The sequence below is a fragment of the Garra rufa genome, chromosome 18 (assembly GCF_049309525.1).
Source record: "Garra rufa chromosome 18, GarRuf1.0, whole genome shotgun sequence".
Lineage (NCBI taxonomy): Eukaryota > Metazoa > Chordata > Actinopteri > Cypriniformes > Cyprinidae > Garra > Garra rufa.
Window position 1 is genome coordinate 19,570,568 of NC_133378.1, and position 26,853 is coordinate 19,597,420.

The following is a 26,853-nucleotide window of genomic DNA, read 5'->3' on the forward strand; positions in this document are numbered from 1 at the left end:
TTTGATGTGGTAAATCTCATTTGTAACATTAACTTCACTACAGTTTTGCCATTATATAACAGTGACTGCCTTGTTACAGCCTTGCCTTTGTGCTGTTTGTAATACTAATGTTGTTTTGAAAGATGACTGTATCAAATGAGAGATGAGATGACCCTGGGTCAGATTTTAGCAGATTAGACTTTGAGGCAAAACTAGGTACTCCAGTGATTTTTCAGCCTTTCCTTAATCCTTTAAGCTTTCTTTTTTCCCTTATGCTGCTGCCGTGTTTTCGACTTGTCTTTGTTTCTAACCTACACTGTTGTTATATATAAAGAATGCAAGTGCTTTGAAAATGTAAACCGGTGAGCCACATAAAAAATTATTGTGCAGAATAGCATAATACAGATTTCCAAATCAAGCATCACTAAAAGACTAAGTGAAAGATGCAAGTTACGTAATCAGATTACTTTTTTCAAGTAACTAAGTTACAAGAACATATCTATTTGAGTTACTTTCTCAAATAAGTAACGCAAGTTACTCTACTGTCCGTGTTGAGGTGCAGAGACACTTCCGTCAGGCCGAGACTTATTAATTTACTTTTGATGTGAGAGGGCCTTTACAGTTTTCAAAAGTAAAACTTTTGGATTTTTTGTTTTGAAAAGGACAAGCAAGCCCAGCTCAGGTGACAAAAAGTCACGCAAAAGTAATGTAATGCATTATTTTCCATAAGTAACTCAATAAGTTACTTAATAACGCTATATTGTAATGCATTACTTTTAAAAGTAACTTTCAACAGCCAATTCTGGAATACCCAATTCTTCTATTAACAGACTGCAAAATGCAGGCGGAACCAAACAACAACAGACAACTTTCATCCCAACCACATGATGCTCATTTGGGTTGAAATATAAAAATAGCATAAAAGGTGTTTTGAATAAAATCTTACGCATTGTTTTCAGAGACATAGCTGTTTATCTGGTAAATAGTAACATTTTGTGAAATGCCCTGAGGTATTTTCTACAAAACTTCAGCTAACCATATTCACGTTTGTCATGTACAAAGGGCAAATTCAGAGTCAGATTTGAAATCAAGATGCATAATCTTCATAATATATTTAAACACATTAATTCGTTTTTGACAAGAAACAATCTCTTTAGAAAACTGCATCAGCGTCAGGCCAGTGATGCCCTCTGCTGGCCGGCTGTAAAACCATTAGGTCGAATGTTGCCAATGCACACATATAAACAACTTTGGCATTGATTAACCGTATTGGAAAAGAAAATCTGTAACCATTTTTCATATAGCATCATAAATAACTGTACATATACAAAGAGTTCACACATATGAGTTAATACTGAACACAATATCACAACGTTTGATACAACCTTGTTTTAATAGAACATCTGTACAACCAAGAATGTAAAAAAAAAAACAGCTAAAATGAAGAATGACACACTTTTCTCTTTAAAAAAATATTGTCTGCATTTTGCGCCTTGTTCACAAACCATTTTTTTTTTGAAAATCCGAACAAAAAGTATTGACAAAAATGAAACATTGAAAGGCAATTACATTTCTTGGCAATATAAATATAGTGGTATGAACAAGGTTTCTCAAACATCTTGTTTAGGAAGAGCATTACCGAAAACAGTGAAAATCTGGCCAATGACTTGAGTCACCAATCTCATTCATACAAAACCAGATTTAAATTTTTCCTTTTTTTATTTCAGAACATGATATTTTGATTTGATGTGCTCTTAATGTTAAATATGTACATTCCTAATGCCAGTAGTCTGTGAGGGAGCACGGCATCCCTATGGCATTTAGTTATAGGTGTAGTCCGAATAGTAGTCTGACCGGCCACCCCCTCCCCTTCCAGGGGGATAACCCCAATTACAGGATGGGCCCCCTCTCATGTGACCCCGACCTGGTCTAGATCTCATGGGATGCGGCGGAACTCCTCGACCCCTGAAACCACCACGCATCATATCAGGATGTCCACCTCTGGGATTGTACATGCTATTGTTGTGTCCGCCTCGGCACAAGGGTCCCATTGGGGCTCCAGGAATAGGTAAAAGTCCTCTGCTAGGAGTGCCGCCCCTGGTTGGAGGGGCTTGACTGCCACCCTGACTTTCGGAGTTAGAGTTCACTGGTGTTCTGCTGCCTTGGCCACACGTGGTCGAACTACTCATTGCACCTCCTTTCTCTCCAACGGCCTCTTGTTGGACTTTAGAAGTTGCTGAAGTAGGAGCACCTACCTCTTCCTCTTGTCCGCGAGCGGTTTTGCTCTCAGCGGCTCCTGCCCATGATCCATCAGCAGGCCTTGTGGCCTCAGTTTGGGTGGAGGGTAGTCCGCTAAATCCTGCCCCACTCTTTCCAGCCGCATAACCCTGCTGGGCCCCAGGTGCAGAAGCCCAGCCGAAAAGCGTTGGAACAGGGGGAATTGGAGTGAGGGCTGGAAATAGCGAAGCATCTGGGTAGGAAGGGAAAGTGGTGTGAAGAGAGGACGAGGATGAAGCAGAGGATGCGGAAGCAGACTCTACACCCATCTTCGCAGATTGAGACCCAGCAAGTCCTAACTGATTAGCAGTGCTTGCCGGTGGCACCCCAGGCACTCCTGCGCTGTCAGGTGGCTGAAGAGAGGTGGCTGATTCTGGAGTCGAAGGCACCTCAACTGAGCCAACCGGAGGCTGAGGGAGGGCAAGAGGAACCGTGAGTGGTTGAACAATGGAGGTGTTTGTTGGAGGTTGGGTTCCAGGAGGAGCGGGAGTTTGACTGTACTCTGATCCTCTGGAGGCCACACTAACTGGGGACGAATATGCTGAGGACATATGGTATGCGGGAGAACCAGAGTAAGGGCTCCACTGTGCCGAGGTGGGACATAGGTAGCTCTGGTGGGGGTTCACCCCGAAACTTGCCAGTGTGTCCTCTACATCAGGTCTAGATGCGCTCTCCTGACTAGCAGCTTTATATTGAGCGATGGCAGACTTTAAAGCTGCGTAATCTGTTGAGAAAGAGCCCTGGGTAGGGTAGGCAGAGGGGTTTGGTTGTACAAGAGGATCGCTAATGGGGTCCATAGAGGGTTGGTCAGGAAGGGGAGGACGAAATCCATCGGTTTGAGGTGGAGGTGGCTGAGGTGCCTGCGGTTCCTTCAGGTCATTTTCAGTCTGAATGGACGTCTCTGTGATGACAGGCATGTCATCTTCAGAGTCTATAGACATGTCCTCCTCATCTCGAACAGCATCAGGCTCCACTGAGAAGTTGATGAGAAGATATCAAAACTGAAATTTATAATTTCTTTTAGAATTTTGTTAGGAAGAGCAAAGGACTGTGAAATCTTTACCTGGTTCAGGTAGGGTAGCAACTGCTACATCTTCCGGGACACTGATCAAACTCTGGAAGTTGTTCATGATGTCATTCATATCTGCAATGATGACTCCACTACCGGAGAACTGTGACAACGCGTCGTCATGCTTTTCTGTATACAAACACAGCACCGATTGATCAAGGAATGTAAACTTTATGTAGACAACTCCATATACCAACATTCCTACATTTCAGAGCCCATAGGAACATACCTGTGAGGAAAATGAGGTGTCGAAGCTGAGTGTGCTGAGCTTGCAGCTTGACCAGACAGTCCAAATCGGGAGCCTGCCTAGATGGAGTGTCACACTCGTGATAAGGCAGAAACTCCACAAGGTGTTTCTTCTGGTAGGTTGTCAGCAGGTTTAACAGATCCAGGGCCTCTGTGTTTAACCTGTGAAAGGGAGGATATGTGAGATAATGGAGACTAGTAGTCAATCAGGATTGGAAAAATGCGCTAATCCTTCGGTCTCTAACCTGCTGAGCTCTTTAAGCTTCTTCTGAGTCTTACAGTGGACCTTCCACTTCCAGGGTGAACCCTGTTCCTCCAGAAATTTGAGAAAAGCCCTTAGCTTCTCTGTAAACACAAATGTCAGTGTGTTAAGTCTCAATGTAACAGAAGTAGCAACAAGTAGCAATTTTCTTAAATATGTGACCCTGGACCACAAAACCAGTCATAAAGGTACAATTTTTTAAATTTAATTTTTATACATCATCTGAAAGCCGAATAAATAAGCTTTCCATTGATGTATGTTAGGTTTGTTAAGATAGAACCATATTTGGCTGAGATACAACCATTTGAATATCTAGAATCTGAGGGTGCAAAAAATCCAAATATTGAGATCACCAACCTTTGAAGTTGTCCAAATGAAGTTCTTAGAAATGCATATTACTAATCAAAAATTAAGGTTTGATACGGTAGGAAATTTACAAAGTACCCTCATAAAACATGATCTTTATTTAATTTCCTAATAATTTTTGGCATAAAAGAAAAATCAATCATTTTGACCTACACAAAGTATTTTTGGCTATTGCTACAAATATACACGTGCTACTTATGACTGGTTTTGTGGTCCAGATCATTTCAAAGAGCTGGTTCCCGAAGATGTTGTAAACCCCTTCACATTCTACCTTTTGCTCTTACCTAATGTTATATTGTCAGGGTTGAGAATAAGCTCATCCGACACAATGAGACCTCCAGACACAAAAAGCTCATTGTACGTTCGATTTTTCACATCATCCAGGCTATCCACTCCAGCAAAGTAAACTGTGGGCAATTTCTTCAGAGACACCAGTGCTGGGATCTAAATGGAGTATAGACGAAACAATGCCTCAATACAGATGCTTCTCAGTTTACATTGTGCAACTAATTACTAATAACAAAACAGAAGTTTAGAGTGGTGAGTTATTAGGTACCTTATGTACATGAGTGGCTATATCCTCATTCTGAATAATGATCATGAACTTCTGCTGACTTTTGCTCTCCAGGTAATTCTGAGGGTTGCAATCGATGTTGCCAAGGCTTCGTAAATACTCCTGTAAAACCAAACAAAGGAGGTTAAAGATAAGGTGTTTCAAAGGTTGGTGAAATGTATCAAGCCACGCTCAATTTTCTGACATTTTATACTTTTCAGACCTTGATCTCAGTGCAGAGTTTGCTCTCCTCATCTCCTCGTTGAATGTAGAACTTTACTGCATTTTTCTGCATGATCTCCATCAGTGTGCACAAAACATCCGGCTTGATTTGCCCAATAACGCTGCCTCCCACAGAGCTCAAGGTTCCTGCATGAGTAGGCTCCGGGGGTATCTCTGGAACTGAAGCAAGTGGAGGTTGACTGGCACTTCCAGCTGATGGGGAGCACAAAGGATTTTCCACAACATCTGAACTCTTGGGGTCCGCAGATTTTTCTCCTAAAAACAGGTGGACCTCTTTGACAGTGCCGAGGCGGTGCTTGCCTGAAGAGGGAGGTTTGAGGGTAGCTTGTGGTTTGCTTGACAAAGCCTGAGACTTAGGCACTGGAGATGATATTTTAGTGTGAGGATGAGCAGGAGGTGAGGGCAGTGTGGGTTGGGCAGGAGCCGGCATGGCAGGAGCCGGCATGGCAGGAGGGGGTGGAGCAGGTGGCAAGGGGGCTGGCACTGGAGCGACAGCAGGTTGTGACACAACAGCCACAGGTTGCACAAATGCACTGGGAGCCCGGATCAAACGGTTCATCTTTTCACAGAGTGTGTTGACGTAGCTCTGAACAGGCAGCGGCGAGACATATTTGGATACGAAAGGTGAGAATGCAGGGCTTGACCAATGAGCCTGTTCCTCGCATCGCGGCAAAGGAGGCTGAGTGTTGTAAATTATATGCTGGGCCTCCATCAGACTCTGGATCCCTGTGCAGAGGTTCTGGAACTCACTGTCAAGGATAGTGTCGACTACTTTACTTGTAGAGGGTACCTGCTTCTCCCCTCCACTCAAGCATGGTTCACCAACACTCTCTAAAGCTAAAAACAGAAAATGTATATTAGTTTGATCAATTAATGATTTTAAATTTTTTAATAACTCTGAAAGAAGTCAAAGACTGGCACAGAAGAGAAGAAATAGTTGAACAAAGTTATTATTTTAGTTTTCTTCGTGCACAAAACTTATTCTCGTAGCTTCATAAAATGAAGGTTGAACCACTAATGTCACATGGACTATCTTATCGATGTCCTTATTACCTTTCTGGCCCTTAAATGTGTTAGTTGCATTTCTGTCTTCTATCTTAATTTGTGTTTCAAAGATGAACAAAGATCTTACAGGGTTTGGAACAACATGAGGGTGAGTAATTAATGACAGAATTTTCATTTTTGGGTCATCTGTCCCTATAATGATTTTGATAAGATTATATATTACACTGTTTTACTGTGTTTTAATTGAATAAATGCAGCCTTGGAGAGCATAAGAAACTTAAGTATTATCAACCTCAAACTTTTGAACATTAGTGTATATTGAGATTAGGTCAGTGTAATTTGTAAAGTTTATAATAATTTTTCTGGCTCACTTGTAGTCTAGTATTAATTTTAAGCATTAGTCGACTATTAGTGGCATGTTTATTAATAAATCAGAATGAACCGTGCCAACATAGCCTAATAAGTGCTCAAACACGCAAAAAAAGAAAATACAGACACAGACATAATAATTAGTACTGTGTCAGGGAAAAACAGCTAGAAAAACAACTCATCTCCACTGTAGTGATGTGCCTGTATGCATGTTTCATACAGATTACATAATCTGAGAATATTTTCCATTAGAATTGGTTCACAGAGAACGAGACGGCATAAAGCGCATCCTGCATGCTTGCATTATTTTAAAAAAGTGCAACATTTCGTTGTTATTCTAAATACACACAAATAAACAGTCTTTACAGATTTGAAAGATGTATTACTTTTATCTGTATGACCAAATATGACTATTTTTGTATTTTAAGAGCAAGTGACCGCACTGGCACCTCCATCTGTCATGCAGTGAGCGTGCTACAATTCAGCTTTCACACTCAGCATAGACACTTGAATAGCCCACATTTTTCTAGGGAAACATTAGATTAAGCAGCCATGTAAATTTGCTACTACATATGTATTTCAGATGAAAAGCCAACTTTGAGGTTAATAAATGATAGGTGAGCGATTAGATGTCCTGCCTGATGTACCATATTACCACATAGACCAGACGTTAATGATCTGTCCATAACTAACTGCACGACTAATAAAATTTTGGTCGACCAAGCCTCTTCTCTTTGACTGATGAATAGCTGACTATTAGAGGACAGCCCTTATAATAATACAAACAATTCTGTGTTAAAAGCATGTTTCAACACAGAATTGGGGACGGACGGACCTCTAGTAGACGCCCTCCAGAGAGGGTGGCTCTGATGTGGGGCTTCTGCTTGACGGGAGGTCTGCTGCTCCAAATTGGAAGAGGGACTGTACACATCCATGCTGCTCCTGCTGCAGGCCATCTGCTCCTAAACACACATACTACAGGTTAACAAAAACAACAATTGTGTGAGACATAAGAGAAATCATGAGGAACAGTCCATACCTCTAAGAAATCTTGGGTAACCTGCTCCTCTTCAGCACGCCTGCCACGCAGGTCAAGGTCACAGTGTGTAGCGGAGTCGCTGGGGTCGTGTATCTCTGCGCTTTTGGGGAGCATCTCGGGCTCGCTGCTGGCAGTGTTAGAGTTTTGGGCCATCCTGTTGAGCGTGCTGAGGAAGAGTTTAAGCAAGGCATGCGTGTCTCGGAGGGAGGCGCTCTGAGTCACACGCTCCCGCAGGTCCGTGTCACATAGCCCCATGCTGTCCATCACCACTAAGAGAAAGGGAAACCAGATGTCAACAAGGAGCTCATGTTTCTGAGCAACTGCAGCCACACTCGATTGTGGTGGAGCTGTTCGCTCATTATGCACAAATAAACACTTCAAATGAGCTTCTGAATATTAGTGATGTACAGGAACTGATACTTTTCATCTTTACTTACAGCACTAAATAAAAAGTAATCATATTCTCTGCATTAATTCGGTGCAGACTCACCTCTTCCTGGCTCTCCGTTCAGCAGACCTGTTCTAAGGTACTTGCTCACGCCCCCAGGACCTTCTCTCTCCAGCCTTCTCTTCAGACCAGCAGCGTCCCAGTCCTCTTCTCTTTCCGGCCCGCTCCCTTCATCCTTGCCTAAAGTCCGCTTATGCAACTGTATCAGCTTTAGCAACTTCTCCATCTTTTCTTTGTCATACTCTCCCTGTGACCTTTGAGCGCCGCCGTTAGACTGAGAAACCGTACTGCTACTCGGCGCCTGTCTATCTGACCCTCCCCAGTCTGAGACGGGACTGTACTCTTCTGCACCTGCAGGAGGGGACGCTGCCACTGGTCGGCTGTCTATTAGACCCTGTTGCAGTGCCTCCACAGGCAGCTGGAACTGTGCCTGGCCATATATGTAAGAGTTCAGCGCCACATCCATATTCTTAGGACGAGGTGCTGGGTGATGGTTAGTCCGGTCATCCAAATTGTGCCGGTACTCTACTATGTGGAAAGGCCGTATGACACCTTGCTCTTTCTGGTTGAGGTAGTCCAGCACCTGACGTTTTAGTCCCGCCGAGAGCTCTTTGGGTGGATTGGCACGCAGCTTGTAGAAGCTGTGATGCAGGGCGGGTACAAAATCATCTATTTGATGGTTGATTGGGTCTTTAGGCTCTAGTGGAACAAGGTCCTCGTCTACTCCAGAGTTCTTTGAAACTAAAAAACAAAAGAGGAATCAGTAACACATACACACCTATGTAAGAATTGGTGGAAACGGCTGTCCCACAAGCAAAAAACACATTTAAAAACCATTGAAGTATTCAAATCTTAGATGTTTACCAAGATCCTCTTATTATTATTATCTTATTAGGTGTCCAGCATTTTCATGTCACTACCCAAACAGTATGTTTTAGTGCATTAATTGAGTTTTGGTAGTGACATCTTTGGGGGGTTTTTTTGGGTGTCACCCCATAAAATTGTCACTACAATAACATTCACGATTGAAACATGTCTTCATTGTTTCGGTAGTGATAAAAGGGAACACATAATCTGGGGGAAATAAACACATTTTAGTGCAGTTATGCAAATTTTTTGTATTTTATTGTGTTTTCGTAGTGTTTTAGTGGGAAATGTGCAGTCACAACCAAAAGATGGGATGTTTTGTCAAAAAATGTTGATTATATGATGTTATGAGAGTTTCTGGTTCAAAGTATATTCAAACTAATTAATCCTTAACTTTGATATTAGTTTAATCAACTTTTTGCATTTTACAAAGAAAAATTGGATTACAAATACAACAAATCTCATAATTCACACTTGAAATATTGTTTAAAACGTAATTATTTTAGATTTACCTCTTTTTAATAAAATAGTAAAAAACATATTTACAAGGAAGATGTAAGCTAAATCTTAATAGTTCAATATAAGCCTTCTTATTAAATTATTATTACTGTGTTTCAGTAGTGACAAATCTGGGGAGTAGACAAATATTCCAAAACACAGACTATTGAATGGCCCATATACAAAGAAACTGCACTAAACAAACACAAAAGAAACACTTACTCATCTTTGAGACGATTCTCTGCTCTTGAAATACAAAAAGTGCCTGCAAAACCTTGTCGTTTCTTCCTCGTCGCTCTTTAAAGACACAAAACACAGACCGCCACTATTATTCCACACAAGAAATCACACTATCGATGTCACATATGTGGTTAAAAACTGTGCATAAACCTACCAGTGGTAGTGTGCAACTGAGAAGACGAAAGGAGGAAGAGAAATCCTTTGTCTATCAATGGCTTCACCAAAACCTAGAGTGAAGAGTTTAATTATAGCATGACTATAATAAAACCCAGGCAGTTTAAATTCTGCATGACAGATCAGTGACACAGATTCTATCAACAGACTTAAGAACTATACAGGGAAGAGGGTTGGCAGTGACACCCTGCTAGAGTAAAGCTGCAGACATTAATTCAATAAACTGTGAATGAGCTCACCATTCGTTCTCTCTCAAGCCGATGCAACAGTCCAGAGAGACTGTTTTCCTGTTTATTCCTTCCCATGACCTCATACAGGCTGCAGTACATCCCACACTTAAATGCTGCAAAATACCACAACACATTATCACATCAATACCGACACATCAAATTTGGTTGAAAAGCATCAATGGTACTCATCGTACCCTCTCGTGACCCACTGTACGCTTCCCACGACAGCAAAATGGGTGGGATCTTTCTCTTCACTTGATCGAGATGCATTGCCATATTAATGTCAAGCTTGTCTGGGCTGAAAAAGCAAAAAAAAAAAAACAGCTATTGAAAAAAAGCACAAAATTGTTGTTAAACTTCATTAGTGGGAAAAAAAGACACTTACAGTTTGAGTGGAAGGTGAGGGAGACTCGAAGACCGGATGTACACTTGATACACCTCTTCTCCCTTATTCACCAGCGGGCCACTCCAAACCGTATATCTTCGCCGAACTAAAGCATCAAATTGGGTTATAATACAATAAGTTAGATAATACAACCATTTAATCATTTTATGATCTGATATGAAGAGATGAACAAATCATACCTCTTTGCCCTTCATATAACACGCTGTTTAGTCGACTAAAAGAGAAAACAAACCATTTACAAATAAAACAAAACAGATTGTAATACACTTTCTATGCATGTAATTGGTGATCTTGTTCATACCTGTGTGTGCCCGTGGCTGACTCTTTGCCTTTGTACTGAAAAGACACAACCGCATATGGCAACACATGCCTGGGCCTTGACCTTAGCTCCTCAAATGCAAATTCATAAAAGTATTGCTGGAATAACAAAACACAGAGAGAAATCGGATATTGCAGGTCATGTGTCTGAACAAATAATACAAGTTCATACAGAAAAAATAAATGTAACACTTACCTGAGTGTGCTCGAAGGCCCTATAGGACAATAGCGATGTCACTTTGCTGGCATTTTTGAATACATGGCTGTCATATTTCAGGGTGGGCTCAAGATTGTTTTTGGGCATGTTGTCAAATATTGTCTTCACTTTACCCTGGAGAATAAGACAAAAGATCACTACAGTTTGAAAGCATTACGAAATTATGTATTATAAATATTAAACACTACCTCAAAGTCAAATGTGACCCTGGAACACATAACCAGTCTTGGGCATATTTGTAGCAATAGCCAAAAATGGGTCAAAATAATTTTTTATTTTACCGTATGTCAAAAACCATTAGGATATTAAGATCATGTTCCAAGAACGTATTTCGTAAATTTCCTACCATAAATTTATTACAACTTAATTTTTAATTAGTAATATGCATTGCGAAGAACTTTTCTCAATATTTAGATTTTTTTGCACCCTCAGAATCTAGATTTTAAATAGTTGTATCTCAGCCAAATACTGTCCTATTCTAACAAACCATACATCAATGGAATTGTGTCTTATTTATTCAGCTGATGTATAAATCTCAATTTCCTCATGACTGGTTTTGTGCTCCAGGGTGGCAAATTTGATACATGGTAAGCGTAAATTTTACACTCAGTCAATGACTTACCTTCATGACTTTAAAAATGATGATGTCTCCAGCAGCACCCACTTCAAATGGATTCATTTGTAACAAATCTGAGTATTTTGAGAGGTAAACCCCTAAAAATAAAAATAAAAAAAGCAGCAGTCAAGGATATGAGAGGTACTTGGGGCGACATTCCTGTGAGCCACAAAAAGCCTTGAGGTAATCCCAAGAAATTTGTTAGCAATCTATTCGGAATGCATTCTGCATACCATGTTTACAAAGATTAAATATTTGTAGAAACCCTTTCATTTCACCAGTTCAGGCACTCCTAGTAACATTCAAGGGCTTGTGAGTGTCTTTAAAAAACACAGCAGTTGCTTCACTAAACCATACAAAGTTCATCATGAATCAGAAATTTGCTGATCACTCAGCCAAGAACAAAATGAACATTATGCTATGTCCAAAACCTCAAACATGCTCTGAAAATAGAAAGTAATAGTCGTAACCAATATATAAAACAGATGTTACTTTACAAACAGTTTTTCCATGCAAAAATGAATGTCTGTTGTGAGTTTGGGTCATTAATGTTTATTTGGCCTAGTGATCACAAGAAATTATGGAGCAGAGGTCTTTTTGGCCAATTCAACTACTCCAAAACACAAGATCAAGTGACCAGATTCGGCTCAGGCAAATGATTACAGCCAAACATATAAACAGACTCTTTGGACGCTCACCTTTGGCAGGGCTTCCCAGATTGTTGACCCGCGAATGTCCCACAGAAAGACCCTTTTCGCAGATCCAGTGAGCCTGGTAAAGATAACCAGATATTACTTTGGTTACAGTCATACTTTTGATTTAAAGCCTTTTCAAATCACTGTCTTGGCTTACAGAGAGAGTAATCTCACATTCCCGTTTACTTGTTAAGCCGCATATATTCTGATAAATAATTAGTCAAGAAGGTGAGACATGCAGCATTTAGCAGTTAAATCTAAACTCAAGTTAAATTTCAGTCTGATAAAGATGCACTGTACGCTGTCGTTCAAAAGTTTGGGATCAGTAAGATTTTTTGAATACGTTTTTAAAATAAGTTTCTTATGCTCATCAAGGGTGCATTTATTTGATCAAAAACACAAAAAAACACGTAATACTTTGAAATATTATTGCAAAAAATCTTTACCATATTTAAATATTTAAAATATATACTTTATACTTTAAAATATAATTTATTCCTGTGATATAAAGCTGAAATTTCACCAGCCATTACTCCATCCTTCAGTGTCACATGATCCTTCAGAAGCTGTTCTAATATGCTGATTTATTATCAATGTTGGAAACATTTGAGCTTCTTAAGAATTTTTTTTAACCTTCCAATACTTTTTCAGGATTCTCTGATGAATAAAAAGTTCAAAAGAACAGCATTTATTTGAAATCTTTAAACAAACATATTTTGTAACAATATACAATACCATTTAAAGGTTTGGGGTCATTTTTTTTTTCTAAAAGAAATTATTACTTTTAATCAGCAAGGATGTGTTAAATTGATTAAAATAAATACTGTAAAGACTTTTATTTTGAATAAATGGTGTTCTTTTAAAGTATCACAGGTTCCCAAAAATCAAGCCCACAGTTTCCATTGATGATTCCAACACTGATAATAAATCAGCATATCAGAAATTTCTGAAGGATCATATGACACTGAAGACTGGCGTAATGATGCTATATATAAATTATATTTCAAAGTATATTAAAATAGAAAACAATTATTTTAAATTGTAATAATATTTGACAATATTACTGTTTTCTATTTTTAATCAAATGCAGCCTTGGTGAGACTTCTTCAAAAACGTCAAAAGTCTTACTGACCCCAAACTTTTGAATGGCAGTTTAATTGGATTAATTCAGAAGAAAACACTGCTTGCATTGCTATATTTGCGCAAAAGTACTAGTAAAAGTGTAATTACCATGGCGGTTATGTAGTAAATACATTATAGACATTTCAATAAAACAGGATATACAGAGTCAGTGTCAAAATTAAAGAGAAAATCATCTCAAAAACGAACATTTTGTCATCATTAACTCACTCTCGTGTTGTTTCAAAAGTGTATCTTCGATTGAACACAAAAGAAAATAATCTGAAGAATTTTGCCACTGGAAAAAATTCTATGCTAGTTAATGGCTACCAGCAACTGTTTGGTTACCCAAATTCTTCAAAATATCTTCTTTTGAGTTCAACAAAAGGACAAAACTCATATAGGTTTGGAACAACACGAGGGTGAGTAAATTATGACAGAAGTTTCATTTTTGAGTAAACTATCTCTCTGAGGTTATAAATATTTACGTCACTTAAAGGAGAAGCTCACTTCCAGAACAAACATTTACAGATAATTTACTTAGTCATAAAGAAATTATGTTTTTTGAGGAAAACATTTCAGAATTTCTCTCCATATAGTGGACTTCTATGGTGCCTGTGAGTTTGAACCTAGAGAAGGGTTTTAACAAGAGAAACTATCAGTTATTTTCTATAAAAAACTGACAATTTATATAGTTGCAATTTATAAAATGCTCGTCTTGTCTAGCTCTGCATGAACTGTGTATTGAAAAACTTCATCTAATTTTCTCCTCCAACTTCTAAATCAACCTACATTGCAGCAGAAGTTCAAGAAGATCAAATGCCCTTTACAAAAAAAACAAGGCAAAACAGCAATGTAGAATGATTTTGAATTTGGAAAAGAAAATGGAGATGGGAGTTTTCAACATAACCTAACTTTCATAAACCGGAATACACAAAGTTCACACAGAGCTAGACAAGACGAGCATTTGATGTTAAAGTATATAAATTGTAATAATAAATATATATATATATATATATTAAAAAAAATCATTTCGCTAGATAAGACCCTTATTCCTCTGCTGGGATTGTTTAGAGCCCTCTGAAGCTGCATTTAAACTCCATTTTAAAAGTTCAAACTTGCGGACACCATAGAAGTCCACTATATGGATAAAATACCTGAAATGTTTTCTACAAAAAAAAAAAAAGAATCCTTTATAACCAAAGAAAGAAAAACATGAATATCTTGAATGACAACGTGTGAGTAAATTACCTGTAAATCTTTGTTCTGGAAGTGAGCTTCTCCTTTAAAGCAAAACTAACAGTCTCACCTTATTCCTCTCAGGCAGCAGAAAAGCATAGGATTCTGCGAGTTCTGCCTCTGTCCTGCCATTCTGCTTCAGTTCCCTTTTCTTCTCGATGAACTATGAAAACAAAACGACACATCATTTCATATGAAACTGCCTCCCAAGTGGCCCGAGGACAATTTCAATCATCTAGTCTTCTACAATCACAAGCAAAAATGCTGTTTATCAACAAAAACTAATTACCTCCTTCTCCAAGAGCTCGTTGTGAATGAGAGAAGCTTTGGTGTAGGTGAAAGTCCCACGGGAAGTGGCGTCCAAGTAGAACGTGGACAGAAGCTTCACAACTTCCTCAAATTCTCTGGAATCTGGAGACAAGTGTTGAAGGAGACCTACAGGACGGCACATGAAAAACGAGCTCAACAGACATCAATGCATTCAAATAAGAAACTGCCTAGTAAATAAGGGAACAAATGGGTGGTATTTTATTTTAGTTCAAACATTATATGGGTTTTTCAATATCTGACGGTGTTATGTTGAAATTTACATAAACTAATACCAAAATGAGAAGCAAAACTGCTGAAATGAAAAATAACATTTCACAACAATGACTAAAAATTAGCTAAAATAATTGAAAGCAGAAAATGTTCATAATCAATTAGTTTGGAACTTGGTCGCTTCACTAATCAAAACATTTACAAAACGAAATAAAATCGGAAATTTAGAAAACAATTCAGCGCCTAATTCGATGAAATATCATACAGAGAACCTACAAACAGAAAAAATCTTGCACTACCGCCAACAAATGCCAATGTGAAAGCTGTTATAACTACAAGCACCTCCCAGTTTGGCACGCTTTCGATTTCATTCAAGCAATGTTCTCCTGTTTACAAGATTTCATATCTTTATGTCGTTTGCGCTATAAGGAAATAGTACGGGAATGAATGGCGCTACATTGCATCCAAATAAGGCTGGTTGTACAGGACTGACAGCTGTTTCTAACCGTTGTGTGTAAAGACTGAAGGGAGAAAAGCAGTGGTCAACTGAATCACACTACTGCCATTGATGAGGAGGGGAAGAAGTGTGTCATGTGGGGTGGCAGCACTGTACGGTGTGGGAGGAGGAGTGTAGAGCCAGCTAGCAGAGCAATGACACCGGCCTCCGTGAAGGTTTACAACCGTGAGACGAAAATGCATGTTAAATGACTCGCGCGATTCGTCAAAAACGAATCGGATCATCACGTGTTGTGCAGAGTCCCCGACTTAACGTTACTAGCCTGCAGCTCGGAGCAGTGCACTAGCTAAAAAAATCCATTAAGTAACAGTAGTGCAAACCTTTCAGGCCAATCACGCGGTGCGCTATATAGATTCCCTGTTTGCTTATCAATAAAGGTCTATAAATTTGGCCCGAAGCGGCAACGAGCGAGCATTTAGCGAACTTGCAAGCTGTGAAACAGAAACAGTCCATTTCGGGAATAGCAGTAGTAGTGGTAGTAATGGGACACACAACCTTTCCGCTCCTTGATTTTCCTCGGAATCTGAAAATTCCTCCTTGGCAGCTCCTCGGCCGTCCTCGGTAGTGTCGAGGGCGAGCTGCCGCAGTTTTTTAGGTCCGACAGCCCTCCCCTCCGTCGCTCAGAAGCATCTTGTTCAGACATTTGCTCGTCTTCACATCCAGCTTGATCGCCATTTTGCTTGGATGTGGCCGTGCTAGAGGCTGACAACAATTGTTTCTTGCTATCGCCATCCTCCAAGGTTAGGCCGCCGGCCTTGCTGCTCTCCTTGTCGATTTTTCTCTCCTGGCTGAAATTGCAAGCCATTTTTCGGACCAGCGGTCACCTCGTCAGCTGGCGATGAAGTTGGTTTCAATGCCGCTTCACGGAGTAATTCTCCTTCTCAACCAGCCTCCGCCATTATGCCTGTGACGTATACCTTCCCCACCACTGCAAAACTCTGGCGTCACTCTGTTTACATTCACGTAGCCTGACGCCCCCCAGTGGCGCTGCAGAGTACTGCGCGGCGTCTAGACGCCATGGCCGTGAGCTTTGATCGCTGGCAGATCCAGTGAGCAGATCCACGGAGAATCGGTGCCAAGAACGAATCGTCGAGCTGCCAGACAATAACTCTTTGGGGAAAATCACTGCTTATGTCTGTGTTCTTCCTCACACCCAGAATCATGCATAATATGTCATTTCACAAATATCGTGATCGCATGCGATTCAAAAATTCAATGAAAAAGGATGATACATACAGTTGAGGTCAAAAGTTTACATACACCTTGCAGAATCTGCATAATGTTAATTATTTTACCAAAATAGATGGGATCATACAAAATGCATGTTTTTTATTTTATTTAGTATGGACCTGAATAAGACATTTCTCTTAAAAGACGTTTACATATAGTCCACAAGAGAAATAGTTGAATTTATAAAGTTTTCATGTGCTTGATTCTTAATATTCTCACTGATGTTCCACAAGGAAACACGATGCATTCACTTTATGGATTTGAAGATTAGGGTAAATTTACCTTTTGTAGCTTCTGAAGGGCAGTACTAAATGAAAAAAAAAAAAGATATTTAGGCAAAATAAGACAAATGTCTTCTTTCTGTTCAAAAGTTTGGCTTTTAATGCATTTTTTTTTTTCATTCTGGAGCATAAGTGAGTGTTTGAACCTTCTGTAAAAGTTGCATATGAGGCCCTTAGTTGTCCTGAAAAGATGGATCTCAGAATCATACAGTCATTGTTGGAAAGGGTTTAAATACACAAAATGCTGAAAAACCAAAGAATTTGTGGCACCTGAAGGATTTTTCTGAAGAACAGCAGGCAGTTTAGCTGTTCAGGACAAAGAAGGGACTCATGAACAACCTTCATGAAATAAAAAAACACAGCTGTAGATCATTCAGGTAACAACACAGTATTAAGAATCAAGTGTATGTAAACTTTTGAACTGAGTAATTTTTTATAAATGTAACTATTGTTTCCATTTGTGGACTATATGTAAATGTCTTATATGTGAAATATCTTATTCAGGTATAAATAAAAAATAACCTGCATTTTGTATGATCCCTCTTATTTAGATAAAATAATTACCTTTTTCCAGATTCCACAAAGTGTATGTAAACTTTTGACCTCAACTTTTGATATTTTAGCCAGAATCCTGTACTTCCTATGCCTTTCCACATTTAAAGGGATAGTTTACTCTATAATGAAAATTCTGTCATCATTTACTCACCCTCAAGTTGTTCCAAACCTGTAAGAGTTTGGGTTCATGCAGACATTTGTGTAACCAAACAGTTGCTGGTAGCCATTCACCATAGTATAGAAATTTTTGGGTGAACTATCCATTAAATTAGATTTGGCAGATATTCAAAGTTTTCTTCGTTTTTTGACACCACTGACTTTTTTAAAACACAAATTAATATTTTACAAGGCGTTTTTAATAAAAAGTGTATATCCATTAACTTTTGTTATAGCAGCTTCTCACATATAGATTTATCAATCTGGTTTCACTCTTCTGTCATACTTCCTCTATTGTAAATATCATACTCTTTAAAGCGAATATAGTCTTTGAGACTGGCAGGTAGAGGCAGGAAACTGATAAAAACTGGAGCCCTCAGACGCAAGCGACCCAAACAGTCACGGATCTTCAGTCTGCAGAGATGCTTCAGGCTTCGAGTGTTTTCTGATGAGCAGAGAACATAGATAAATCCACACTGTAGTGAGCTACATTTCAATCTAAGTATCTGATCACTTATGATAAGTATGACACAGCACATTTAAGAACTATACATCAGATCTACTGAAACGTGACAGGAGACTCACCTTGTATTTTACATATTTCCGGCCACTGTTTTTGCTCAACCAGAACACTCTTCAGTTTGGAGCAGAGAGTCACATGATCAACGTAATCCAACATGATTCTCACTACCTGGGCTGAGATGTGCTTGAGCCAGTACACTGTGATCACCTCACAGAACTGCAAAAAATTTGTTTAGACTTACAGTCAGTACAATAAAGGTTCACCCTTATATTGTTCCAAGCAGAAGACTTAAAGGAACACTCCACTTTTTTTGGAAATAGGCTCATTCTCCAACTCCCCCCGAGTTAATAAGTTGAGTTTTACCGTTTTGAAATCCATTCAGCCGTTCTCCTGTTCTGCCGACATCACTTTTAGCATAGCTTAGCATAGATCATTGAATCCTATTAGACCAATAGCATCGCGTTCAAAAATGACCAACGAGTTTCGATATTTTTCCTATTTAAAACTTGACTCTTCTGCAGTTATATCATGTACTAAGACCGGTGGAAATGCAAAGCTGCGATTTTCTAGGCTGATAAGATTAGGAACTACACTCCCATTCCGGCGTAATAGTCAAGGAAGTTTGCTGCCGTAACATGGCCAAAGCAGGCGCAGTGATATCACGCAGCACAACGTGACCAACTGCATGCACAGGGAACATTCCTCGTTGGAAGTTACCTAGCTGGGAACTAATTTTAGGCGCTGCGTGATATTACTGCGCCTACTGCGTCCATATTACGGCAGCAAACTTCCTTGACTATTACACTGGAATGGGAGTGTAGTTCCTAATCTTATCAGCCTAGAAAATCGCAGCTTTACATTTTCTGCCGATCTTATTACACGATATAACTGCAGAAGAGTCAAGTTTTAAATAGGACAAATATAACTCGTTGGTCATTTTTGAATGCAATGCTATTGGTCTAATAGGATTCAATGATCTATGCTAAGCTATGCTAAAAGTGATATCGCCAGAACAGGAGAACGGCTGAATGGATTTCAAAACGGTAAAACTCAACTTATTAACTCGGGGGGAGTTGGAGAATGAGCCTATTTCCAAAAAAAAGTGGAGTGTTCCTTTAAAGGTACAATATGTTGCTGAAATGAGTTTTCACCGCCAGAGGGCGCATATTCAAAACAAACAAGAGAATCAAATGCATAGTTTGATGACAACGTGATTGAGTGTGGAATGATGGGAGTTGTTGTCTTTATTGGGACTCGGGCAGAAATCATGTCCATGGATGAGCTAATGTATTAAAGACTTTCTAAGGGCACTGTAGTATGGGTGGGGCTGAAAGTCATGGAAGTGAAACAAGGACGCTGGAGTGGAACATTTGGAATAATTTAAGTAAAAAAGTCAGCAAAATATATAACACTGTTCTAGTGGTTTTTGGATATTTTAATTAAAATATCTGACATATTTTGCCTTTCAAGTTATACACTACTTTTCAAAATTTGGGATTGGTCTCTTATGATCATCAAAGCTGCATTTATTTGATCAAAAACTATAATAAAGACAATAATAGTGTGGAATGTTACAATTTTAAAATACTTTTTTAGTAATATATTTGTAAATGTAATTTATTCCTGTAATGGCAAAGCTGAATTTTATGAAAATTAGCATTATGCCAGTCTTCAGAATGTTTTTTTTTTTTTTTTTGGATTAATTATTTTCTTAACAACATCAGATTATACCCTTTTACAGAGTGTTTTCATGATGTGTCATCAATCGGCCATATTGGCGACGTAAATAATGCCACTGAATCGAACAGAACTCGCAAATTTTGCTGATTATTGCTGCTAAAAATGGTCAGTTATTGTCATATTTTGGGCTGTAATAATCGGTCGGCCCAGGAAAAACATTTGGAGTACTAGAGACTGCCAGAAGTTATAACAAATTAAGGACAGCAAAAAATTGTCTGCGGAACAAAAGATTTCCAGGGCAAGAATCTTGACAACATTTGTGTTTGTTTATATCATTTCTAGTCAGATAGGTGAAGTATTAGGCTAATATCTTAATTAATACTGCTCGTACATACCTTTACCACCTATTAATTTCAATTAGTCAAAACATTACACCCTTTCCTGCTTACTAAGTCCTTCTCTATATGATTTAGCAGCTTCCACATTTTTTCCCCCCATGTTTTAGACAGCAGAAATTAGCAGAACAACGTATTCAGTAGTACCAAGTTTTTCCAAAATGGCCACGCATCTGGGTAACTGACCAAATCCTGACATAAGCGCAAACCCTCTATAATGAAAAAAAGATAAGTTACTAGTCTTACCACAATATCTTTGATGACAGCAACAGTCCAGCCCTCATAATCGACAGGGACATGTGAGGCCTGTCCATACGGACAGTCAAAGCAGCGCTGCACATCATAGCCATTATTGAGCAGCATTCGCAGCATCACCTCATCCTTAAGTGCGTACTGGAGGGCAGAAGGGAAGTGGGTGGTGTTGACACGGGAGTAGTAGTTTACATTGGCACCGTAGCGGAGCAGAGTGTTGATTAGCTCGTAGTTGCCCAGTCGCATGGCCACCTGCAAGCAACTGATGGGGTCTTGATTAGCCATGGCCCCAGCCTCTAGAAGCACCCTCGCTGACTGGACGTCGTTATTTGATACAGTGAAGAACAGGGCTGACCTGCGTTCGTCATCATAGTTCCTGCGCACTCTGGGGTGTAGCATGAAGTTTGGGTCAAAGCCAGAGCTCAGGAGCAGATCCAGACACTGAGTGTGACCGCCTGCAGCGGCCGAGTGTAATGGGCTCATGCCGCTGTCTTTGATCACTTCTTTCTTAGTCACAGGGATCAGCTGCTCCAGCGCTCTATAAAAGACACAAACAGAGATATTTTGAGAGTACACACTATACATTGATTAACCCATCAGCAGTGTGGTACTCACAGCAGATGTCCGCGATAGGCTGCACGGTGGATGGGGAGATGGCCGGTGTGGGTGGGCACGTTGGGATCGGCTCCATACTCTAACAGCAGTGAAATGATATCAGGGTTTCCAGAAGCCGCAGCATCAAATATGACTGAGGCTGAACCAAGAGCATGAGGCTTGGACCACACACTGGCCCCTGAACATGAACGGGTCATTAAATATTATCAAAAGTTGTTGACAAACAAACAGGCTGATATAGATAGATTTTTCTTCAGGAACATTTTAAAATCACCTTTCTGAAGCAGAGTTTCTACAACATTCAAATGTCCAGCTTGAGCTGCAAGTCCTAAAGGAGTATGTTCACAGACATCAATGACATTTGGGTCGGCCCCAGATTGTAGGAGTAGGTATACAAAGTCATCCAAGCCAAGCACGGATGCTTCATGCAGAGCGGTTCTTTGAAGACTTCCTTTTTGGTCCACTGTGGCATTGTAGCGTAGCAGTAGAAGAGCCAGGTCATACTGGTTATTCTTTATGGCTGGGAAAAAGTCAATTCATGTATTCAGGGCAATATTTTTCACTATTTTGACCAAGAAATGTCAAACTAAAACACTAAAAATGAAAACCAATGAGATTAAATCAGTGGTTCTTCTAAACCTTTTTGACAAGGCTCCTTATTTCCAAAATATTCAATGGATTAATGATCAGGGTTTTTAGGATGTTTTAATCACAATTTCTATCTGTTTAATTCCTTTAGAGTTTGGCATAACTAGAAAAATGTATATTCATTATAATATTGTCCACTATGATTTAGGATTGTGTTATTTGACATGACTTTTCCAGATTTAGAATTTTTTAAATAAAATGTTAAAAAATAATTGTAATATAAATTAACATTTAACATCTTGAGGCCCTCTTAAGTTTAAGGGATAGTTCACCAAAAAATGAAAATTCTGTCATTAATTACTCGCCCTCATGTTGTTAAAAACCCGCAAGACCTTTGTTCATCTTTGGAACACAAATTAAGATATTTTTGTTGAAATCCGAGAGCTTTCTGACCCTGCATAGACAGCAAGGGTCCTTCCACGTTCAAGGCCCAGAAAGGAGAGAACATAGACAAAATTGAACAAAGTTGAATAAATTCCAATAAATTATTATTATTATTATTATTATTTTGAGCACAAAAAGTAATCTCATAACTTCATAAAATTACAGTTGAATCACTGATGTAACATGGACTATTTTATTGATGTTCTTGGTACCTTTCTGGGCCTTGAACGTGGTAGGACGCTTGATGTCTATTGAGAGTCAGAAAGCTCTCGGATTTCAAAAAAAAATATCTTAATTTGTGTTGTGAAGATGAACAAAGGTCTTACAAGTTTGGAACAACATGAGGGTGAGTAACGCCTATAACTGAAGCCTCAGAGTGGGCCCCTGCCCCCCTTCTAGTTTAAAAGCTACAAGTGAATTTATGCCTCACGATATTATGCTACAGCACAGAGTAAACGACAAATGTATTTTGAAAATGCTAAAGATTACATTTAACAGTGTTATTAAATTAGTTTCTTGTCTTGGGTGCTATAAACTTCACTAAATACTAAAGGAATACACTAGACTGAAGCGCATGCAGTGTGTAATTTATCAGTATACCATGAATTAAAACAATGCATCCTCAACCTTTGTCCAAAAAAAGTCTTGCAGTTCTAATCTTAAAGGTCCCATATCGTACACATTTCTGGAGGTTTATTTTATTTGTTGATGTCCTTAAGAATATATATTTGCGGTATAAGTGCCAAAATCCATCTCAATATATTTTTACAGCTCCTTTTTTAGGAGCTCTGTCAAAAACAGGTCGATTTTGGCCCATCTAATTAATATTCATGAGCCTCTCTTCTGATTGGCCTGTTGTTTTCTGAGTGACGCACAACCAGGCCAATCACAGGTAACTACGGTCATGTATGCTGTAAGCGTAAGCGAGCTCAGAGCAATAGAGAGAGCTGATACTCAACAGGATATTTTAGAATGATCATTAATGTTTTTTCTTTTACAAACACCGAATGCAGTAGGCTACATAACTGTTGCTTTAATAAAGCCCCTTTCACAATGCGCGCTGATTCTGGAAAATTACGGGAACTGTGTGAACCAAAGCCAGAACCTAAAGGCATTGTTGTAGTAATGATGCACGTTATCAAGCGACTCTTCACAACGAAAAATAACATTACATGCAAAGTGGAATGAAGCAGCGATCATCAGGCAGAGCCAGCTCCTCACTATCAGCGCTGAAGCACAGTTTGTTCAGGTTAGTTTCAGTTTAGTGAAACGTACGCGTCGCATTACATCTCACATCCAAACGTCACATGTCTTTATGGTTTGTGTGTAAAGCACGCACAGATTCCGGAAAACAACTGTGAATGAACCAAATCAAACAACTCCGGAACAAATCGTGGGACACATTATCCGTGTATTTACCGGAATCGCTGTGTGAAAGAGGCTGAAGTTGACGTGCCGCTGGTCTCTTATATTAACGTTGTTCTGAAGCCTGTGTAATGATCGTAGCTTGACATCTATCGACTGAACAGGGTTTTCTCAACTTGTTTTCCTGTTGTTGTTGCTCAATGGAATGGATGCGTTGTTGTCTGGGGGTTTGACAAAAGGAGGGTGGGACGTTGGTTTGTGACTGAAGGCGGTGACTTGAGTCGATCGGACGTCACATCGTTACGGAAGTCACAGCTGCTCGTGAAAATGAACAGCTACTTTAAGCAGGCTGTGTGCAGTTTACTGTGGATTGACTGTTTTGAAACTCATATGGTAGTTAGATAGCCCCTAGACCTTAGTTATCATGAAAAAAGCCAGGAAATTTGGATTTTGACGATATGGGACCTTTAAATGAAGAATGTGCGCTTACTAAGCAATCTGTATGCTAAAAATAGCACTGCGTTCCACACCTGCAACCAACGCAGAATCATCATCCTCATTTTTGCAGTCAGGGTCACAACCGTTCTGCAGCAGGAATGTGGCGTTCTCTCGGAGACCGTGGACAACGGCGAGAAACAGCGGAGTCTCCCCTCTCAGAGTACGGCATTGTACCGACCCCTGAGGAGATGCTGAATGAGGAATTCTCATTAAGAAATGAGTTAACAGGGGTTAGGGGTTTAGCGAGGTAGCCTAACTATCATGGAAGCTCATTTCTGCACCGTTTCCCCTCACAATTGTGTTTATATATCATAATTCAGACTTTTTTGAACAATTTAAGAGTTTATATATGTAGATATTATATATTTACATTTCCCCCCTCAGAATTGTTAGGCTAAACCTGGTATTCTGAGTTCACATCGATCAATAGAGTGTTTTCACAACGTGTCATCAGTTGGCCATTTGGCTGCATTGAACCGAACGAAACACGAATATTTTGCCAAGTATTACTGCTGAAAATGGATAATTATTGTCATTTTTGGGCTGTACTAATCGGTTGGACCGAAAAAACATTTGAAGTACCATACACTGCCAAAAGTAAAAAGAAATCAAGGAGAAGAGTGCCAAAAAAAAAACTGTCTGAGGACCAAAAGGTGTTTGTGGTTGGCCAAACTGAACCAGGATTTCCAAGTCAAGAATCTTTACAACATTAATGTTTGTTCTTATCATTTCCAGTCAGGTAGGTGAAATATTAGACTAATATCTTAAATAATACTGCTTGTATGTATCTTTACCACATATTAACTTTAGTTTGTCAAAATATTGAGCCCTTTCCTGCTTTACTGGAGAAGCTTTAGAAGCTTCCACACATTTTTTCCTGTGGTTTAGACAGGAAAAATTAGCAGAACAACATATTCAGTAGTAAATTAACAGTGCAAGCCATGCTGTTGTTTACATCCGAGTATCATCTGGGTAACTGACCAATTCTGTCTTTTTTCCGTGGTGAAAAACAAGCTTCCATAAACTCTATTTATCTCATGAACCTGCATATGTGATCTCCAGGATGCTCCTCTTGTGTTGTACTGCTGCCTCATGCAAAGGGATCCAGCCCCTGCTGTCTGCATTTGACAGAGCCTCCTTACGCTTCACCAGGACCTTCAGAGCGTCCACATTACCTGACATCACACATGTAGTAGGCATCATGAAGACTCTACAGCACTTACTGAAAATGCTGATAAACATTTTCGAAGGATTTAGCTCTTACCAGCTTGTATAGCAGTGAAAATTTCCTCATGGTCGATGCAGTCTAATGGATCACTGCTGAGGGACATCAAAACAAAACGTTAGATCATAAGACACACACACGCAATTAGGGCATTAAAAGTGTTGATTTAGCTGTACCTGGTAGCTGAATCGGCATGTTTATTATACTCCAATAGACTTTGTTCAATCATGTACTGAGTGGCCTCATCTTCATCATCCAAATCATCCTCTGCAGCATCATACACTTCCTCCATCTTTCACTGATAAACTATAATTTGGCAATCAGAACCACAAGATTTACCAGCCAATGGCATTTTATGTCTTTACAATGTAAAAAAGTGAGTTTAGCTTTCAGTATCTTTACATCCAGAAGTTTTTAGGACTAGTCTAATGTAGGAAAACATAAAGTCATGCTTGTTCTAGGTTTTTCTTTGCAACAGCCTGTATTGTATATGCATACAAGCTTTGGTGTGCAATAGCCAAAGCTGAAAATATCTGCTCTAGTTTCTACAGAGCTAGCTTGAATTACAAAAGGATGTAACTGACACTCAAAATTCTGTGGCTGTTGCATTAAAATGTCAAATTCATATTTAGCCTAACGTCATCTTTGGTAACGTCATCCTTTAAACGACTGTCTAATTACTTTTGTAAACATGCAACACATCCCATGCAATCTACTTATGCAGAGATTTTCCACAAGGAATCATCTGTTTACATATGCTTAATCCAAATGTTTCTTCTACCTGAGGCAACGGGAAATGTTGAAAACAGTCGTGGCAGTTGTATCTGTGCCGTGTTTTGGTCGCTTTACACTCCTAAAACTATTTATATCTGTGCATGGTTAAAAATACATGCTCATGGGGCCTGGGCCAGCCAACCAACACCTGGCTTTGACCCACTGCGTGACAGTCAGTCTTGCAATTCTACCCCACCAGACAGCTGACCATGTTCTTAGCATTTGTGCTCTTAGGAACACTTGCAGTAAGCCACGCTTTCTCTTGTATTCAGATGTCTGTTTGAATTAAACCGTGAGAGTACAAACACATACTCTCAGAGAAACAGGAAGCTGTGCAATCCCAGCAGACACACATTAACACTCTTATGTATGAATTATTAAATAACAATGACAAAAAAAAACAAGAATATTCCTTTGTACTTAAAAGAATATAATACCAATCTTTTTTTTCATAAGGTGTGTTCTTATTATGTGATGTACAGTAAAGTAAGCAAAATTTATAGACAAGAAAAAAGTGCCCTTTTAAGCATTGAAGTACAAAAATAGCTAAGAACATCTAAAATATTGCACTTAAATATATAACAATCCCTCCCAGAGAAATTAAGAATTTTTTATGTATATGTATTATGTATTACAGTTGACGTCAAAAGTTTACACACACCAAAATAAGAGTGATCATGTAAAATGTATGTTGCTGTTATTTATTTAGTACTGACCTGAATAAGATATTTCACATAAAC

At 39.2% G+C, this 26,853-nt stretch overlaps 2 protein-coding genes across 2 annotated transcripts; both read right to left on the minus strand.

Annotated features, from left to right (window-relative positions):
• Positions 1 to 1,076: 1,076 nt before the first annotated feature.
• On the minus strand, positions 1,077 to 16,448 carry tasorb (transcription activation suppressor b). The gene is made up of 23 exons (XM_073823170.1): positions 16,028 to 16,448; positions 14,765 to 14,910; positions 14,546 to 14,638; positions 12,121 to 12,193; positions 11,429 to 11,520; positions 10,786 to 10,920; positions 10,573 to 10,688; positions 10,451 to 10,485; positions 10,251 to 10,356; positions 10,060 to 10,163; positions 9,875 to 9,978; positions 9,616 to 9,688; positions 9,444 to 9,518; positions 7,899 to 8,597; positions 7,409 to 7,677; positions 7,205 to 7,331; positions 4,976 to 5,832; positions 4,756 to 4,875; positions 4,484 to 4,643; positions 3,817 to 3,916; positions 3,555 to 3,733; positions 3,320 to 3,454; positions 1,077 to 3,229 (listed from the first exon to the last, which is right to left on the minus strand). Exons 1-23 carry the CDS (start codon positions 16,335 to 16,337, stop codon positions 1,800 to 1,802), a joined length of 5,538 nt encoding a protein of 1,845 aa, XP_073679271.1. The 5' UTR covers positions 16,338 to 16,448; the 3' UTR covers positions 1,077 to 1,799.
• Positions 16,449 to 17,932: 1,484 nt separating this feature from the next.
• asb14b (ankyrin repeat and SOCS box containing 14b) lies at positions 17,933 to 26,168 on the minus strand. Its single transcript, XM_073822606.1, has 10 exons — positions 26,121 to 26,168; positions 25,516 to 25,645; positions 25,379 to 25,434; positions 25,158 to 25,289; positions 24,147 to 24,305; positions 21,494 to 21,739; positions 21,220 to 21,397; positions 20,599 to 21,142; positions 18,340 to 18,493; positions 17,933 to 18,199 (listed from the first exon to the last, which is right to left on the minus strand). Exons 2-10 carry the CDS (start codon positions 25,629 to 25,631, stop codon positions 18,024 to 18,026), a joined length of 1,761 nt encoding a protein of 586 aa, XP_073678707.1. The 5' UTR covers positions 25,632 to 25,645; positions 26,121 to 26,168; the 3' UTR covers positions 17,933 to 18,023.
• Between the last annotated feature and the right edge of the window lie 685 nt (positions 26,169 to 26,853).